Consider the following 19,499-nt stretch of genomic DNA (forward strand, 5'->3'; position numbering starts at 1 on the left):
CTAAGTGCCCAATTTGCAAGTCTTTTAAGCCTCACACTAAGAAGGAGCGGGACATTAGGCTTAAACAGCTCCTTATGGAGGCAGCTCTCACCCCTCGGCACCGAGCGCAGCCCCATCGGACTCCAGGAGCACCTCATCGGCACCGGGTCGTACCGGTACGCCTAAGCCCTCTCGGCACAGGACATCGCCGGCACCAAAACCAGGCCTGAGGCGCTCGCTCTCTCTGAGAGCAACAAAGGCTAAGACCCCTGCCGCTCCGGCACCGCCCGACGCGCGGCACGAGGGCATGGCTCAGCTGCACCGCCCGGCGCCTGCTCCCGCCGCGGCACCTGCTAAGCCGGCGCCGTCGACGCCGGTCCACCAAGGGCCGTCGACTCCGGCACCTGTCTCCCTGGCGCCCGCCATGGTTGAGCTTGTCATACCATTCATGCTGGAGGTATGTGCAGTGGCTAAGGACCTGATCGTGCTGACAGACCCGGCACTGCCACCACCCCCGGCACCGCCAGTGCGGGTGATCCAGTCAATTGGGAAACCGGCCCTCATTCGTCCAGCTTTGATCAGCGCACCTGACCGGCACCGCTCTCGATCGCGGTCCCACAGACGATCCAGATCCTGGCACCGCTCTCGATCTTCGCGCCGCTCGCAGTCCCGGCACCGCTCCACCACACGGCGCCGGTCCGACTCGCGGCACCGCTCTGCGTCCTGGTCGCCATCCTGCTACTCACGGCACCGCTCATGGTCCCGGCACCGCTCATGGCACCGCTCCCCCAGGAGCCGCTCCCGCCGCCGCTACTCCAGGTCCCGGTCGACCTCCCGGCACCGGGCCGGTCGTAGGTCCCGGTCGTGTTCTCGGCACCGGAGTTCTTCGCGGCACCGGTCCCCCGTGCGGAAGAGCACCAGATTGGTGGGGACATCGGCCAAAGGCCTCTCTGCTCCGCCATGGCCTTCCAGGCATCCGTCCGCTTCGTCCCAAGCGGGAAGTTATTACTCCGAGGACCATGAAGCGGATGTGCCAGAGGGCCTGTTTCAGGAAGCCCATTCCCAGGTGCAAGGTGCTCAGCAGTGGCCCTTTTGGACACCATGGGCATACCATCAGGCCCAAGGTGCTCCTCTGGTTCCCTCGCGGGCCACATCTTCCGAGCATCGGGCCCCTGAGGCCACGGTTAGTCATCCTCCACCAGCTGGCACGGACGACCAGTTAGCTCAAGCATCCACCTCACCGGCGCAGCTCGAGCAGGAGCCTCAGCAGGACCAGGAGCAGATGCAGGATGCCCTTGCCCCCAGTGTCTCGTCCTCCTCTTCGCTGGACGAGGCAGTGGCTGGCTCATCGTCCTCGAGCCCGCCCCCAATAGACCTTACGGTGCACCAGGACCTCCTCAGGAGAATTGCCCTCAACATAAATCTCCAGGTGGAGGAGGTCCCAGAGGTCGAGGATCCTGTCGTCAGCATCCTTGCGGCTGACGCGCCCATCAGAGTGGCTCTGCCATTTATTAAAACAATTCAGGCCAAGGCAGACGCATTGTGGCAATCGCCGGCCTCTATTCCGCCAACAGCAAAGGGAGTCGAGCGTAAATATATGGTGCCATCCCGAGGGTACAAGTACCTGTATATGCATCCTCCTCCCTCCTCCCTGGTGGTCCAGTCCGTCAATGATAAGGAGCGCCATGGACAGCAGGCCCCCGCTCCGAAATCCAAGGAAGCCAGACGGATGGACCTTCTGGGCCGCAAGGTGTATTCGGCGGGCGCCTTGCAGCTGCGCGTAGCAAATCAGCACGCTCTGCTGAGTCGCTACGATTATAACACCTGGGCGGAGATGGCTAAATTCCGGGAGTTGCTTCCCCCAGATTCCCGCCAGGAGTTCAAGGTCTTTCTTGAGGAAGGGAAAAAGGTGGCCAGGACCTCCTTGCAGGCTTCCCTAGACGCGGCGGACTCCGCAGCCAGAACCTTGGCGGCTGGTGTTACCATGAGGCGCATCTCCTGGCTGCAGGCTTCCAACCTTCCGCCCGAACTTCAGTATACCATTCAGGACTTGCCCTTCAAGGGCAAGAGTTTGTTCTCGGAGAAAACGGACACCAGACTCCAAAATTTGAAGGACAGTAGGGTCACTATGCATAACCTGGGCATGCATACCCCCGTGACCCAGCGGCGCACTTACCATCCTCAGCCCTTCCGTCCGTACTCTGTCCCTAGGCAGAGACAAGATTTCGGCAGACGCTGAGGGCGTGGAGGCCACAGGCGCTATTCAGGCCCTCAATCCAACCAAAACCGCGGCTCCTCCAAACCGCAACCGGACCCGAAGTCGTCCTTTTGAAGGCGCGCCCGGGGACAGCATACCACTTCCAGTTCAGGATCCTTTCCCTCCCTTCTCCAACCGCCTCTCTTATTTTTTCCCTGCGTGGTCCCACCTGACCTCGGACATCTGGGTCCTGCGCACCGTGAAGCAAGGATACCACCTCCAGTTTGCTTCAACCCCACCTTACCACCCTCCCTCCCAGTCCCTCTTCAGGGACCCCTCTCACGAGCAATTCCTCTTGCAAGAGGTCCAGGTGCTTCTCACCATCGGAGCGATAGAGGAGGTGCTAAGGGAGGAATGGGGCAAAGGGTTTTACTCCCGTTACTTCCTGATCCCCAAGTCAAAAGGGGGTCTCAGGCCTATCCTAGACCTACGCGGCCTCAACAAATTCCCGATAAAGTTAAAGTTCCGGATGGTCTCCCTAGGGACCATTATCCCGTCCTTGGATCCGGGGACTGGTATGCTGCCCTCGACATGAAGGACGCTTATTTTCACATAGCCATTTTTCCTCCGCACAGGAGATGCCTCTGCTTTGTAGCCGGCCATCGGCATTTCCAATTTGCGGTCCTTCCCTTCGGCCTCTCCACGGCACCTCGAGTATTTACGAAATGTATGGCGGTGATCGCCGCCCACCTCCGTCGCCAAGGGCTCCACGTGTACCCATACCTGGACGACTGGCTCATCAAAGGGGCCTCCCAGGAGCAAGTGAGGGTACATATACGAGTGGCAAAGGACCTGTTTGCACGTCTCGGCCTAATGCTCAATGTGGACAAGTCCACCCTGGTGCCCACACAAAGGCTGGACTTTATAGGAGCTACCTTGGATTCCACTCTGGCCAAAGCCTGTCTGCCTCAGCCGAGGTTCCTCGCAATGTCCACGATCATCCGCAGTCTGCAGGCCTTTCCCATGACCTCGGTCCGCACTTGTCTCGGTCTCCTAGGCCACATGGCGGCATGTACATACGTCACCAAATTCGCCAGGCTCCGCCTCCGCCCGCTTCAAACTTGGCTCCATTCGGTGTACCGTCCGGGCAGGGACGTGATGGACACGTTAGTCACCATCCCGCCAAGTACTCTGCGCTCCCTCAACTGGTGGCTGAATCCCTCCGCGGTGTGTGAGGGGTTACCATTCCACCCACCGCAGCCCACCCTGTCTCTGATGACAGATGCGTCATCCCTCGGCTGGGGAGCCCACCTCAGTCGCCTGCGCACCCAAGGCCTGTGGTCAGTGGAGGAACTCTCCCTCCATATAAATGTGCGAGAGCTCAGAGCGGTTCGCCTGGCATGCCACGCATTTCACAGGCTTCTGTGCGGCTGTTGTGTCTCCGTGTTTATGGACAACCCAACGGCCATGTATTACATAAACAAGCAGGGAGGGACTCGCTCCTCCCCTCTTTGCCTCGAAGCCATCAAGCTATGGGAATTTTGCATAGCGCATGCGATTGACCTGGTGGCATCCTTTCTCCCGGGAGTTCGGAACACTCTTGCGGATCGCCTGAGCAGATCCTTCCTGTGCCACGAGTGGTCCATAAGACCGGACATTATCCACGCGGTCTTCCGCAAGTGGGGCTTTCCCCGAGTGGACCTTTTCGCGACTCGTGCAAACAGGAAGTGCCAAGCGTTCTGCTCGTTCCAGGGCCACTCACCGGGATCGATCTCTGACGCATTCCTCATTCAGTGGAAACACCAGCTGCTCTACGCGTTCCTCCCATTTCCACTAGTGCACAAAGTTCTGTTGAAGCTCTGGCAGGACAGGGCGCATCTAATCCTGATTGCTCCAGCGTGGCCCAGGCAGCCCTGGTACACCACGCTGCTCAGCCTCTCCGTATCCTCACCGATCACCCTCCCCCTCTGCCCGGACCTTATAACCCAGGAACACGGCGGGCTCCGTCATCCAGACCTTCCGTCTCTCCACCTCACGGCGTGGCTCCTGCAGGGCTAGACACTTCGGAGCTCCGCTGTTCCGCCCCTATGCAGCATGTTCTGCTCAGTAGTAGGAAACCTTCCACTCGGTCCACATACTTGGCCAAGTGGAAGCGTTTCTCAGCCTGATGGCGTCACAGGATCTTACGCCCTCGAGGGTCCCCGTTCCGGTCATTCTAGACTACCTCTGGCACCTCAAACAGCAGGGCCTTGCCTTATCTTCCCTGAAGGTCCACTTGGCGGCCATATCCGCCTTCCATCCCGGCGAAGGTGGGCTCTCGGTGTTTTCTCACCTGGTGGTCGCTAGGTTCCGCAAGGGGCTGGACCGCCTCTACCCTCAGGTTCGTCGTCCTGCCCCCACCTGGGACCTTAACCTAGTACTGAACAAGCTTATGGGTCCGCCCTTTGAGCCGCTGGCAACTTGCTCTCTCCTATATCTTTCATGGAAGACAGTTTTTCTGGTGGCCATTACTTCGGCCAGGAGGGTCTCCGAGCTCCGAGCACTCACCGTAGACCCCCCTTACACTGTCTTTCATAAGGACAAAGTTCAATTGCGGCCACACCTCGCTTTTCTCCCTAAGGTGGTTTCGGCCTTCCATACCAATCAGGACATCTTCCTTCCCGTTTTCTTCCCTAAACCTCATTCATCTTCACGGGAGCAGCGGCTACACTCCTTAGATGTCCGCAGGGCGCTTGCATTTTATATTGACCGCACAAGGCCCCTCCGTAAGTCCCCCAAGCTTTTCGTGGCAGTGGCGGACCGTATGAAAGGCCTCCCCGTCTCAGCACAGAGGATCTCCTCTTGGCTAACAGCGTGCATACGCACATGCTATGACTTGGCCCATGTCCCAGCGGGCCACCTTAATGCCCATTCTACCAGGGCTCAGGCTTCCTCAGCCACCTTCCTGGCACACATACCGGTCCAGGAGATATGCCGTGCAGCGACCTGGTCATCGGTCCACACATTTGCTTCACACTACGCCCTGGTCCAGCAATCTAGGGACGATGCGGCCTTCGGCTCGGCGGTTTTACATTCCGCCATGTCTCACTCCGACCCCACCGCCTAGGTAAGGCTTGGGAATCACCTACATGGAATGGATATGAGCAATCACTCGAAGAAGAAAAGACAGTTACTCACCGTTGTAACTGTTGTTCTTCGAGATGTGTTGCTCATATCCATTCCAAACCCACCCTCCTTCCCCACTGTCGGAGTAGCCGGCAAGAAGGAACTGAGGAGTGGGTGGGTCGGCTGGGGTATATATCCGGGGCCATGGTGGCGCCACTCCAGGGGGCGCCCAGCCGACCCACTGAGTGTTGCTAGGGTAAAAGTCTTCTGACGAACGTGCATGCGGCGTGCGCACACCTACATGGAATGGATATGAGCAACACATCTCGAAGAACAACAGTTACAACGGTGAGTAACCGTCTTTTCTCTGACTGCCTCTCCTTGATTGGCTTCTCCTCCGTCCTTATCCTCACTGGGGGCTTTATTATCTTTGCTGATGTGCCCCTTACCCCCTTCCCTCTGCCCTTTCCTCCCTAGGGCCCACACACTGGGTCCATAAAAGTCAATGGGAGTCCATCTGATTGGGATTTGGTGCATATTCTTATCCAGTCTGCCATGCTCACCCCGGCCATTCCCTTGGGGAGCTCACTATCAGCCATTCCTGCTCTGTCTTCAGCCTGCCTGTGATCTCACCTGCACTAATGACTCCCTGGTGATGTTCAAACACTCTCCAGATCCGAAAATGACTCTATGGGGGTGTCTTGCCCTGCTGTGAGGCTATATTTCATTGCACTGGTTAGTCAGTGCACCCAGGGGCTTTGAGTGCAGGTCAGATCAAATCAACAGCGTGCCCCAGAGAAGGGACATACCAAACAACACAGGTTAAAACAACAGCTCATTTCTGCTGGACAAGTACATTGCAGACTCTCCCTCAAGCTCCGGAGTGGGTGCGAGACCCCTCATTCCCTCCCTGTGTGATCAGTGTCTGTCCTAGGAAGGGAGCTTAATCTCATGCACATGGTGGATTGTGGGGAAGACCCAGAATTAAATCAATCAAGTCAGCAATCCCACTGAGTCCCAGGCCCTGAAGCTGCCTCTTGCAAAGAAATGCGTCGTAATAATGACTCCTAAGGACACTTAACAAAGCCCTTTGCTAAAGGAGAGTTAAGGATGAAGGTGTTTTCAGTGGAGTCCAGCTAACACCCAAGCCACAAGATGACCCATCTGGAAATAAACAAGGAAGGGATCTACTGGTGCCCCACCACCATACTCTTCTGCCTCATTCCTCATCACCCCACCTGATTTACACTGTCCACCCAACCCTGACTGCCCCCTAGCTCCCACAGAACCCGTCCCCACTCAGCGCCTGAGCCAAACCCAGCTCAGCCAGATTCCAGAATGGGCTGTCTGGGGTTTGGAAACAAGATGAGCCAAGAAAAGGGCGAGGGCCATTTTCAGAACACACCCATGGGCATGATTCTCCACGGCCTTCCCCCTGGGTCCTGCCTGGGCAAAGTGACGCAACATGCTACCAGTGCTTATTGATGCTTCAGTAGTGGCTAGAGGCCCCAGCTGAGGTCAAGACCGCATTGTGCTAGTCCTGCACAGACACCGTAAGAGATAGTGCTGGCCATGAGGAGCTTACAATCTGCAAACAACAAGATATACAGAAGGCGGGGAAGTGATTTGCCACGGTCACCCGGCAGGTCAGTGGCAGAGCTAGATCCCAGGCATCCTGACTCTCACTTCAGCACGCCCTTGACTTGAGACTGTTTTACATCTGCTTTACACTGGGAAAAGTGACTCTACCAGCTGAAAGGCAGTGGGGGAAAAAATCAGCCCCCAAATCTTTACCATACCTTTTCTGATTTTTACTAGCTCAGCAGAAAAGCTCTTCCCTGGGTTGGTGTGTTGTGTGGGAAATTTCAGAGAGATCCTTTTTTCTTTTGTGCAGGGATTGAGAGGTTTGTCCATTGTTAATAAATAACTCAAGTATGAGCCAATAATCAACACACACAGATGAGATAGATGGTCCTTTCAGTATGTACAGGATACTGTAAAGCTTGTTTGCATTTTTTCAGCCTGTCTGCTTTCAGCTAGCTCCTGATTAATAACACTGTTCACACTGGATGATTGATGAGAAGGATCCTAAATTCACACCTAAAGCAGGGCCTTTCAAATCCCCTTTTCATTTTTAAGGAACAAAATAAGTTTTCTGCCCTGATGTGATTTATCATTTGAAGGTTGAACCAGAGATGAATAAGACGACAGCTCCTACCACTGATAAAATAGTGCCACATTGATGGATGAAGCGGGTATTGTAATTAATTTGCATTTCCATAGCACCTAGGTGCCCTACTCATGGATCAGGATCCCATTGGGCTAGGTAGTTAACTATTACAGTACGGTGTTGAAAGGAAACTATGGTGTGTCCAATACTCAAACTTGGTTGCCTGCATAAGGGCCTTTAATTCCACCTGCATGTAATCATCCCCACCACAGGGCATCAGAGAGACTGAACCTGTAAGCTACCGCACCAAAAGCACAGACCACTACTACTGGAGCTAAAGGAATAGCACCATCAGCCAGTAGCAGTAGTAGGCTCTTATCTTCCATGTGGACTAGCCACTAGAAGGGGTACTGACACGCTTAGCCAAGGCTATAAGTAGTGAGGTAACTGAAAGACATTAGCATTTTGTTCCCTGTGTACTGCACCTTTACGTTTAGAGGAGTGTCTGCTGCTAGCAGAGCTATTTTCCAGCTCAAATGCAGAAGGTCACAAAGCAAGTCTCACACACTATGCTCTCGCAGGCGCACTCTTGTTCTTTGTCTAGTTGTTGATTTCCTTACTTTGAAATGCAGGTCATCTAGACTGAAAGTACATGGTTTGCTCTTTGCATATGGGAAAAAATTCAGAGAGAGGTCAGGCAACCAGAAAGAGCTCAGAGTTTGGGGTAGAAGTGGTGAAGAGTTTCCTTGGTTAAAAAGCAGCAGCACAGAAAGGTAAAAGATCAGATGTGAGTGGTTTCTATTAAAACCAGAAGGCAGAAGAATTTGGATCATATGTTCAGAGGCTTGGGTAGTGTATTTCTGCCAATGCTACTGAAGACAGTACCAACAGAAAGTCCTAGTTTCTAGCATCGATGTGAAAAGCAGTCTGCATCTGCTGGAGTCTGGAGAGCTAGCAACCGTACAGAGCCAAAGCAGTCTCCTTAGGCCAGGACAAGTTCTGTCTCACTTCCTTTTATCACTCCTAAGAAGGAGCTACTGCTCCCCTGACACACACAGGTGGAAGTGCAATGGCACAAGCGGTACTTTGGCACCTGACTCCTATTGGAGGCCAGTGAGAGTTAGGCACCTAGCTGCCACATGTGCCTTTGCAAACCTACCCTGCAATCTCAGAGCTTTTCATAAGTGATTCGAGTTCTTGGGGGCCACAGTTGTGGGGGTTCTAGCCTGAGAGGTCATGAAGTGGGAGCCTTCTCAGCCAATAATATTAGGCTCACTTTTGAAACTCTTGGCTTCTGGTCACAGCGAAGGAGGAGGGGCTGGGACTCCAACTCAGATCTGCCATGTTAGCAACATGTGCACGTACTATAAAAAAAACCCAGTGGGGCCAGCTGTGACTCTGATACACAGCTGTCTCGCGAGGCCGAGAGCCGGCGGCATCACGCTTCCCAGGTCCCATTGCTTTGCCCCGAATGGTTCATCGGAATGGAAGTCCTGGCTACAGTGATTATTTAGTGCACAAAAAGTTCTGCTTGTCACAGGCTGCAGCTGTGTGAATCGGCCCAGCAAAAGCAACTTCCCTGCTGGAGCCCTGCAGATGTGGGTCATTTCCCAGAGCCTTAATGCTCCTTATGCACAGTGAGTGCACAGTGCCTGCACCAGAGACTCTGCACATTCCTGGATCCCAACTTAGAAAAGGATTAAAAACTTGCACTAATACTTAAAAACACCCTCCCTCTCAGCTCATGCTCTAAACTCCCAGTTGCATCTCCCATCTTCTGACTTACATTTCCTTGCTTGAGGAAAGGGTAGAGCTTTCGGGGAGAAGGGGATTTTTATAAGTGGAGGTCAGAGAGAAATGGATCACTCTCACATGTCAATGCTATAGGTGCATATAGTGATCAGCTCTGTGGATTGCAGGCCAGGTCCTCAAATGGTGTAAATGAACAATGACCTCAATGGAGGCATGCTCCTTTACACTACCTGAGCATCTGGCACCATGTCTACATGGCATGAACTCCCCAAGTTCCCTCAGCATTTGCTGGACTGAGTGTAAGATATGGGATGGAAGCAATCTCCTTTAATTGTTTCCAAAGCCTGTCCAGGAATCTAGAGGGATATTCCCTGAGCATTACTCATAGACTTTAAGGCTAGAAGAGCTGATCCTGTTCATCTAGTCTGACCTCCTGCACATTGCAGGCCACAGAACTTCGCCCACTCACTCCTATAATAGACCCCTAATCTCTGACTGAGTTACTGAAGTCCTGAAATCACGATTTAAAGACTAAGTTACAGAGAATCCACAATTTACACTAGTTTAAACCTGCAAGTGACCCATGCCCCATGCTGCAGAGGAAGGCGAAAACCCCCCAGAGTCTCTGCCAATCAGACCTGGGGGAAAATTCCTACCTGACCCCAAATCTGGCAATCAGTTAGATCCTGAGCACATGGGCAAGACCCACCAGGCAGATACCTGAGAAAGAATTCTCTGTAGTAACTCAGAGCCCTCCCCATCTAGTGTCTCATCTCTGGGCATTGGGGATCTTTGTAGTAGCAGCCACCAATGGGCCACATGCCATTGTAGGCAGTCTCCTCATACCATCCCATCCATAAACTTATCAAGCTCAGTCGATTTTTTTGCCCCACTGGTCTCCTTGGAAGCCTGTTCCAGAACTTCACTCCTCTGAGGGTTAGAAATCATCTAATTTCAAGCCTAAACTTGTTGCTGGCCAGTTTATATCCATTTGTTTGTGTGCCAACATTGGCAGTTGATGTAAATAACTTCTCTCCCTCCCTAGTATTTATCCCTCTCCTGTATTTATAGAGAGCAATCGTAGTTCACCTCAGCCTTTGCTTGGCTAGGCTAAACAAGCCAAGCTGCTTGTGTCTCCTCTCGTAAGGTAGATTCTCCATTCTTTTGATAATCCCAGTAGCCCTTCTCTGCACCTGTTCCACTTTGCATTCATCCTTCTTACACATGAGTGACCAGAACTGCACACAATATGCTCAATCCAGGATCTGAACATTGTGATCACAGCAGAAAGTGGTGTGCAGACAGCAAACTAATCTGTAGCTTTTGTGAATAAAGACACAGCTCTAGACCTCTGCATCTGCCTCTCCCTCACTCCAGACAAGGCGCTGAGGGTAGAAGAAGGCCACATCAGCTATAGTACACCTTCACAATAAACCGTGCTCTGGCATAAAGGGGCTTCCCAAGAGTTCCAAGGAACTTTCTGATACGGTCTCCCACAGTATTCTTGCCAGCAAGTTAAAGAAGTATGGGCTGGATGAATGGACTATAAGGTGGATAGAAAGCTGGCTAGATTGTCAGCCTCAACGGGTAGTGATCAATGGCTCCATGTCTAGTGGGCAGCTGGTATCAAGCCGAGTGCCCCAAGGGTCGGTCCTGGGGCCGGTTTTGTTCAATATCTTCATTAATGATCTGGAGGATGGTGTGGACTGCACCCTCAGCAAGTTTGCAGATGATACTAAACTGGGAGGAGTGGTAGATACGCTGGAAGGTAGGGATAGGATACAGAGGGACCTAGACAAATTAGAGGACTGGGCCAAAAGAAACCTGATGAAGTTCAACAAGGACAAGTGCAGAGTCCTGCACTTAGGAAGGAAGAATCCCATGCACTGCTACAGACTAGGGACGGAGTGGCTAGGCAGCAGTTCTGCAGAAAAGGACCTATGGGTTACAGTGGACGAGAAGCTGGATATGAGTCAACAGTGTGCCCTTGTTGCCAAGAAGGCTAATGGCATTTTGGGCTGTATAAGTAGGGGCATTGCCAGCAGATCGAAGGATGTGATCATTCCCCTCTATTCGGCATTGATGAAGCCTCATCTGGAGTGCTGTGTCCAGTTTTGAGCCCCACACTACAAGAAGGATGTGGAAAAAGTGGAAAGAATCCAGCAGAGGGCAACAAAAATGATTAGGGGGCTGGAGCACATGACTTATGAGGAGAGGCTGAGGGAACTGGGATTGTTTAGTCTGCAGAAGAGAAGAATGAGGGGGGGGATTTGATAGCTGCTTTCAACTACTTGAAAGGGGGTTCCAGAGAGAATGGATCTAGACTGTTCTCAGTGGTAGCAGGTGACAGAAGAAGGAGTAATGGTCTCAAGTTGCAGTGGGGGAGGTTTAGGTTGGATATTAGGATCAAATATTTCACTAGGAGGGTGGTGAAGCCCTGGAATGGGTTACCTAGGGAGGTGGTGGAATCTCCTTCCTTAGAGGTTTTTAGGGTCAGGCTTGACAAAGGCCTGGCTGGGATGATTTAGTTGGGAATTAGGTCCTGCTTTGAGCAGAGGGTTGGACTAGGTGACCTCCTGAGGTCCCTTCCAACCCTGATATTCTATGATTCTATGCCTTAAAGGAGCTAGAAGATGAAACAGAGGAAGAGTTGTTGGGACACAGTGAGATGGAGGAGGTGGAGGTGACACATGGAAATAGAGCTGTAGTAGCCATACAGCTGTCTGTAGCTTCACACTGAGGCCTTTTGTTTTAGGTGTCCTGCACCTTTACATTTTTGAGGACTCATTTTGTTCCCCAAGTCGCTGTTGCCTACAGAGGAGATGCACACATTATGCTCTGCCATGGAGACTTTACTTTGGGTCTGTCTTGTTGTTTGCTCCTTGGTAAAATGAAAGCCATTTAGACAGACAGCATGTAGTCTGCTTTGTTAAGGGAAATATAAGGGAACTCATGGAAACACTGAGGAGTGGATTTGTTAGGAGGGAGTGGGCAGCGTTAAGAGCTCACAAACCCCACTGCTCACAGCATGTTAAGAACTGATGTAAAGCACTGCACTGACAAAGCCATCTGCAGTGCACAAAGGATGTTATTAGTCCACAAACTCTACCTATTCTTGAGTGTCATTTACTGGCACTTATCTATTAATTACTTATTACATGTATATACAGACCTAGAGCTTTCCTTTACAGGTGGGATACATGGAACCAGAGAGGGAACAGATAGGAGGAATGGACAGGGAGCAGGAATGGGCAGAATACAGAGAATCAGAGTGACCGGTCCTGGTAATTTTTAAGATCAGGGATTTTTATTTGCTGATTTTCTCAGACCTTACCATATCCCCACACTGGCTTTGAATAGTACATTAAGTTCTGATGGCTGTATGCGGTGAGCAGTGGACTCTGTCTCACACCTGAGATAGTGGCAGCAATATGGAGCAATCATACGATCGCATCCCACCTCATATCCCTTGCATCCCTCTAAGTCCCTCTCAATTGATGCCAAGGTTCCAGCATGTGTAGTACAGCTAGCAGCGCTGGACAGTGCTGGCTTGGTTGTCTGTCTTACCCACGGGGCTACCTGGAATGCAGCTAAGAAATTCAACATGGCAGCCATCCTGCTGCACCCCTCCTCTTCTCCTTCTTGGGGAGGGGGTGTTCTCATCACCCAGGTGTGTAACTTTCACCTGCCTTGAGCCACCTCCCTGAAAAGCACTGGGCAAGGGGAAGCAATGGAAGAGGCCCTCTGAATATAAGATGAGGGAGTCATTCCCTAAGCCTCCTGATAATATCTTCATTATTCAAGCAGTGCACAGCCAGGTCCCCATCTGGCTAGCTTGCATGCTGCCATCTGCAGTATACAATTCCCAGGGGCAAACACTGCTACACCTTATGGCATAAATTTAGAGACAGTCCAAATGTTTTCATCAAAACTTAACAACAACAACAACCCCCTCGCCCCACACACACACACACTCAAAATGGTGGCTCAACCAAAATGAACCCATTTGCAGAACATCTTTGTCTTGATTGAAATTATCAATTTTTTCAATGAAAAAGAATGGAAACTGAAAAATTTCCAGGGTCTGGTACAAACTTTCAGCTTTAATTTGTTTTTTTGGTAAAATAAAATAAAATAGAGTTCCTGGAAACCAAAAACTCCCTTAATCCCCCGGCCCAAATTTTACTGATAACTGTCTTCAAAACCTTTCAGTTTGTTTTTTTTACTGAACCCATGAATGGATTTCATGAAAAGTTTTTTGGGGAAAAGGAACTTTTTATAAATTTCTCCCTCCCAAAATTGGCATTTTCCAATCACCTAGCGTTAGCTTGTATGCCCATTGGGGCAGAGACCCTCTTTCCGTTGTATGTTTTTACAGGGCCTAGCGCAATGGGGTCCTGGTTCTTGTGTGGGGCCTGTATATACTACTGCAATTAAAATATGAACATTAATTATGGCTGCTCAGTCTGACCCATCCAGATCTCATACATGGCAACCTACAAGCTCATGCACCCATATTTCACACTATGATTCCATTACCATAGCAACTATCCCCAGGGTGTATACTCCTATCTCCCGGTGAATTACACTGCTTTCTCTCACACAGCCTAACATCTCATCGTGACACACTGTCATCCCAGCAGCATCAGTGCAGTTCACTAGTATGAAGGGTGCCTGAGAATGAGAGCAATCTCCTTCCTTCCCACCAGGCTGGGGGAAGCTGTCACACAAAGATGCCTGTTCATGCATCAAAGATCGGGAAGGCAACAGCATCCATCACTGTCAGAACATCCTCTGTCACTTGGTGGTGCAGGATCATTTATCCAAAGCGCAGGCACCTGGGGCATTTGGAGAAGGGGGACCTGGTGTAATGGGGTTCACTCATCACTGCATCTGGGGATCAGCTCTTGTTCAGTCCAGACACTCCTTCTGTCACTCACTTGCTCCACGGTCCCTCTCACTCTCCAGGACTTGGGGTGCTCTCTCTTCTTGACTCAGCCCTCCGGCCAGGTCACTATGTTATTTTCCCCTTCCAGGGTTGCCAGACAATCCCACCAGACAATCTGCCCATGGACCATCTCAGGCAGTCCTCCATGCCAATTCCCAGTCTGTGCCACTTCCCCAGTGGCTGGTACGGGAACCTGGGCCCACCTGCTACTCCAGGTTCCAGCCCAGGGACACTATCAGTGGCAGCCAAGGTCTGCACAATCTCAACCGTCACTGCTCTTTCTTTGGCTTCTTCCTTGCATAGGCTTTCTTCCTCACAACTCCTCTGGGTAAACCACTTCCATCAGGGACGGGATTCCAGGGCTTGTGCTCCCTGCTGCATCTCCTTCTACCCACCACTCTGTGCCCAGAGAGTGACCGCCAGCACTTTCCCTGCAGCCTCCTTCTGCGCTTAACTTTCTGGAATTATACAAGCCCAGCCTGCTCCTGCCCAGCTGGGCTGCATCATCCCTTAGACCTTAGCAGCCCTGCCTCTCCTCCAGGTGCAGTTTATAAGGTTACTTGGCCCTCATCTGAGCCACCTTAAACCCTTCAGGGCTGGTGTGTATGTGTATGTGTGTGTGTGTGGGGGGTGAACACCTCATCAGACCTGGATCCAAAGCAGCCTTCTTTTTGGCCTGCAAAACCAGAACCCGGCAGGCAAAGATTTCCAAGCCCCAGCCTTGCCTGTCTCCAGCAGCACTCAGCTGTGCTCCTGGCATCTCTCCCCCAGGGAAGGAGAAGGAAATCTGGATCCCTCTGTAAAACTGCCACCTAGGCCATGACACATGATACAGGGATGGTAATGATTTGGAGGCATTTCCGGGGTGGGGGGCTCAGTTGAGATCCCAAATTCCCTGTTCTCACTCCCTACAATCTCCCTTGGCCCTAGTAGCCTTTAACACTCACCATCTGGATGACGGAGACCGGCCCGATGCTGTTCACATAGATATCCACATCGATGAATGTGGGCTTGACTGGAAAGAGAGTGAAAAGGACGTGGATGAGCCAGGGGCAGGGGCGTACAGGGAGGAACATGGGAGTAAGGGGGGAACAGGCAGGCACAAGCTGAAAGCCCCTGAATTGAGAGCTGGGAGACCGCAAGAGAACTATCAGCTCTAGACCTGGAACGTGGGTGCATAGCGCTGGGGGTTCTAGAATAGCTTGAGGCTATTTCTGTTACAGGATGGGGACTGCAGGGAAGAACTCACATTGCTGGAGTCCTCTTTGCTGGTACTGGTGGACACCTCTGGGAAGAAGCTCACAGCACTGGATTCCCCCCTAGCTGGTGCTGACAGGGCACCGCTGGAAGGAAGCTCACAAGGTCTGGAACAAACTGAGCATTTCCTGGAAGCAACCATTGAGAACTTACTCCCTCCCCACACACCAGCGGGCCTGGGGACCAAGGACAAGCTGAGGCTTGGAGGGGGGCACTTACTGCCGATGTCGGGCCTCAGTTTGTTGTCGTAGTTCTTCAGCAGTGAGTTGAGGATTTGTGTGGCGTCCGTCTCCTGCGCCTTGGGGGTCAGGACCCAGGTTTTATTGACACTGAGGTAATCGTAGTCATACTCCTCCATGCTTTCTGTCCTGGAGTAAACGGGCAAAGAATGAGCGAGCCGCCCCCATGGCCCCAAGGCTACCCACCATCACAGGGATAGAGCAGGACTGCGCCTCAGAGGAATACACCCGCCCTTGGGAGTTTCTAAGGTTCTCCAGGGTCTACCTCAGACACTTGTCCAGCATTGTCACTATGTCCTGGGGCAATGGGTAGAGCAAACTGGAGTGGGAAGGGGAGTTGGATTTCCTACCATTGCCCTTTTTCTTTTCCCCACTCCGAGGTCAGCTTGAGGCATTTATAAGGGCTCAAGGAGAGAGGGCCAGGAGCTCTCCTTGCTACTAGGGTCAGGAGGGCTCCATTCCTTCCTTTGAACTACTCAGGGGAGCTGGCTATCCATGGAGGGGAAGCTCCCTGCACCCTCCTGGAGCTCCCTCAGGAGCCATGTTGCACATTTGTACCCCTACAGCCAGCCTGTGCCTAGCAAAGCACAGTCCTGCCCTCAATGAGAATATGGTATCCTAGTCACAAGGAGAACTGCACCTCAGACCCCTCCTGTCTCATCAAGTCCCTCCACTACCAGATCTTGGGCCTCAAGCCATCCCCTGACCCCAGGTGGAACCACATGACTCACCTGCTCTCAGAGCAGGCCCTGAGTGGCAGCCCCCCAGTACTAACTGAGATTACCTACGTGATATACGCTCTGTTCCCCACAACAGTCCTGACAGTGGTTATTACACTGACCAAACAGCCTTCTCAAAGCCAAGCCTTATTTACTCAGAACAAAAGCATTTAAGAGACAAGAGGTCTTAAGGGAATAAAACAGACTGTATGCATGTCTAGGGTACCAGGTGTCTTATCATCTTTCATGCGGGGATCCTGGCAGGTCTCAGATTCCCAGAGATTCCCCCATAATATCCAAGACTGATTGTCATAGTCTGGTCCCTTAACTCACCAACCATTTCTCCCTGTTTCAGGGAGAGTCCCCTTGAAAAGCTGTTCACTTCCAGGCTTGGCAAGACAAGTTTGCCTCTTCCTTGACGCTAACAGTTTGTCCCACTCTCTTTCAAGTGGGTGCTAGGCTGCCTTTACCAAGAACTCCTGGGTTGCTTTCCTGTTTGCTTTTCCCACAGCTCCCTACTCAGTCAGATCAATACAGTCATCCAGGAAGTTCCAATAACCCCCAGTAGTTATATTGACCACACTATTCATTCCATCAGTATATCGCAGTACCGATCAATTACTACAGAGCAATTCCACATCTACATTTGCTATGACTTTTAAGAATGTCTCCTAGCTGTGCATGTCAGCTGTCATTCTCTCCAGTGCTGGAGAGGGCTTCTCCACGGGAGCTGCCATTGCACTGATACATCCCAGCAGCAGCCCTGCAACGCTGACAGGGAAGCAGGCCCTGGGAATGCAGACCTCCTTTTAATACGCAAGGAGGCAAAGACTGGCAGAAGGCTCGAATGGAAACACTATTCCTTTCCAAAGTTGCAGTTAATTAATCAGGGATTCCTAATGTTAAAACCCATATAAAACTTGTTCCATGACCTGTTTGAAGCTCTCTGCCTTTCCTGTGTGTTCAGAGGTGGAGGAGTTTCTGTTATCAGAGGATCGGACCCATTTATCTGTCTGCCTGCCTCTATGTTTTAGATATTTACACATCGTGTCATCACTTCCTGTCTGATTGCTCATTATCCCTTTTGATTATGGGAAAGGAGTCGTGTGCAAGTTTGCTATCCAAGAGGAGGCAGTGATTGGACTAGGTCAGGGGTAGGCAACCTATGGCAAGTGTGCCGAAGGTGGCACACGAGCTGATTTTCAGTGGCACTCACACTGCCCAGGTCCTGGCCACCGGTCTGGGGGGCTCTGCATTTTAATTTAATTTTAAATGAAGCTTCTTAAACATTTTAAAAACCTTATTTACTTTACATACAACAATAGTTTCGTTATATATTATAGACTTATAGAAAGAGACCTTCTAAAAACGTATTACTGGCACGCGAAACCTTAAATCAGAGAGAATAAATGAAGACTCGGCCCACCACTTCTGAAAGGTTGCTGACCCCTGGACTAGGTTGTACATTACACTGCTGTTTGCCTTTTAACATGCCCAACAGGAAGAGTGGAGATTGTTGCAGTAGGAAAGAAGGGATCACCAGCTGGCAATGAGCCACCTACTAAAGGTCTTGGGCCAGAGGCAGCCGTGCTGGTGCAGGCTGGAGTAAATTACCCACTTTCTTCCACTAGCCTGGCCTAGCACAGGGTGGAATAACTCAATGGAGAGTAGGCAACCCTGGCATTATGCCTCTCCATCTACTGCCACCTATCCTTTGTGTGGTGGTGGTTCACAGCAAGCCCTTCAGGAGAGGAATTATACCAGCAGAAACCAGAGTAACATCTAGCTCTCATCTTAATGTTCTTTAGACCCTCTTGTAAGGGAGCCCTGAACAGGTCACATGCAGGGATTGACCCCAGGATCTCTGACTTGAAAAACAACACACTGCTACACCTGATCTAAAGCCAGAGTCCCACAACAGCAAGGCAGTAGCAGACCCATCAAACTCAATACCAGATGCCACCACCAGAGCCACTATATGCTATGTCAGGATGGGTTACTCTACTTTCAGGCTGGCACAATAATGTCTATTAGGAGAGTGGGGCTTCTCGTGTGATTTAGAGGGGTTTTTGTGTGGCATTTCCATATGGCAAAAGCCCTAGAGCAGGCCCAGTTATACCAGTGTGAAAGAGCTTTTTCCAGTACACTTATTTTGCTCCCTGGACTGCTATAAGCTACTGCAGCAAAAGCACATTTTTGCTGGTATAAACTGCAGCTACACTAAGGTTTTCCAGCATAGCTATTCCACCAACCCTTTTCAAGTATAGACCTGGCCTTATCCCCCGTTAAGGGCTAAAGCATCTTGTTATTAGATCCATAGGGAGGATTTAGTTCAGTTCCAGGTGAAATGGTCCTTTTCTGTTGCTACACACCATTGCTAGGTTGTGACAAAAATATCTGGAAGGAAGGTGTGTGTGTGCATGTTAGCCCTTCCCAGATCCCTGTTTCCCAGCCCCCCCATCCCAAGTCAGGCTGGGAAGATGTACTAACCGATGCCCAAAAGCTACCGCAAAGACAGAGCAAACTGGGAAATAGAAGGCCGTATCTGTGCACTGAGACACACGCACAGCTGCCAATGGAAATGTCACATAGCTAATATTTAGCAATCAAGCACATGCAGTGGCTGTTCCCGGGACTGGAGGATATGTCTCCTTGTGCCCAAGCAATTCTGACTGGCAACTTGTGACAAGTACAATCCAGTCCCCATATGTCTCCTGCAGACGCAGGGGGAAGCTGGATCCCTGTTCCTCACATCAGCTCGTCGAAATGTCAAACCACTCACCTCTCAGCAGGGCAACACAGCTGAGAAGTGGGTGAGCAGAGTGAAGCAGTCAGAGCTCAGCGAGGAGCTGGGCGGGCAGCGGGGCTGTCAGACACCTGGCGAGGAACACCCCCCTCACCCCCCAGTATGGCAAACACTGTGAGTGACACAATCGCTCCCTGCCCTGCGACTGGGCCGTGCGGCATGTGTGACAGTGATCAGATGCACTCTTGTTTATGGATGGAGTCAGACATCCCCTCCTTGGGCAACACGTGACATTATTGCACAAGAACGCAGTGTTATTTGCTTTGTGTCTGTGATTCCGAGTGTTGCTTTTCTCAAGCAGCCGCTTGCTGTGTTGAGGACGACGGG

At 51.5% G+C, this 19,499-nt stretch overlaps 1 protein-coding gene across 3 annotated transcripts in view; it reads right to left on the minus strand.

Moving 5' to 3' along the window:
- Nucleotides 1–19,499, minus strand: part of GABRE (gamma-aminobutyric acid type A receptor subunit epsilon) — a 111,894-nt gene that overhangs the window by 54,620 nt on the left and 37,775 nt on the right. For 2 of the 3 annotated variants that reach the window (XM_045029185.1, XM_045029183.1), the window contains exons 4-5: nucleotides 15,628–15,776; nucleotides 15,099–15,166 (exon numbers count right to left, since the gene is read on the minus strand). In XM_045029185.1, coding sequence (XP_044885120.1) covers nucleotides 15,099–15,166; nucleotides 15,628–15,776 — 217 coding nt within the window. Of the gene's footprint in view, nucleotides 1–15,098; nucleotides 15,263–15,627; nucleotides 15,777–19,499 lie in introns of those variants that run through there. The other variant, XM_045029186.1, reaches the window with a different exon arrangement.

The sequence above is a fragment of the Mauremys mutica genome, chromosome 9 (assembly GCF_020497125.1).
Source record: "Mauremys mutica isolate MM-2020 ecotype Southern chromosome 9, ASM2049712v1, whole genome shotgun sequence".
In the NCBI taxonomy this organism is placed as follows: domain Eukaryota; kingdom Metazoa; phylum Chordata; order Testudines; family Geoemydidae; genus Mauremys; species Mauremys mutica.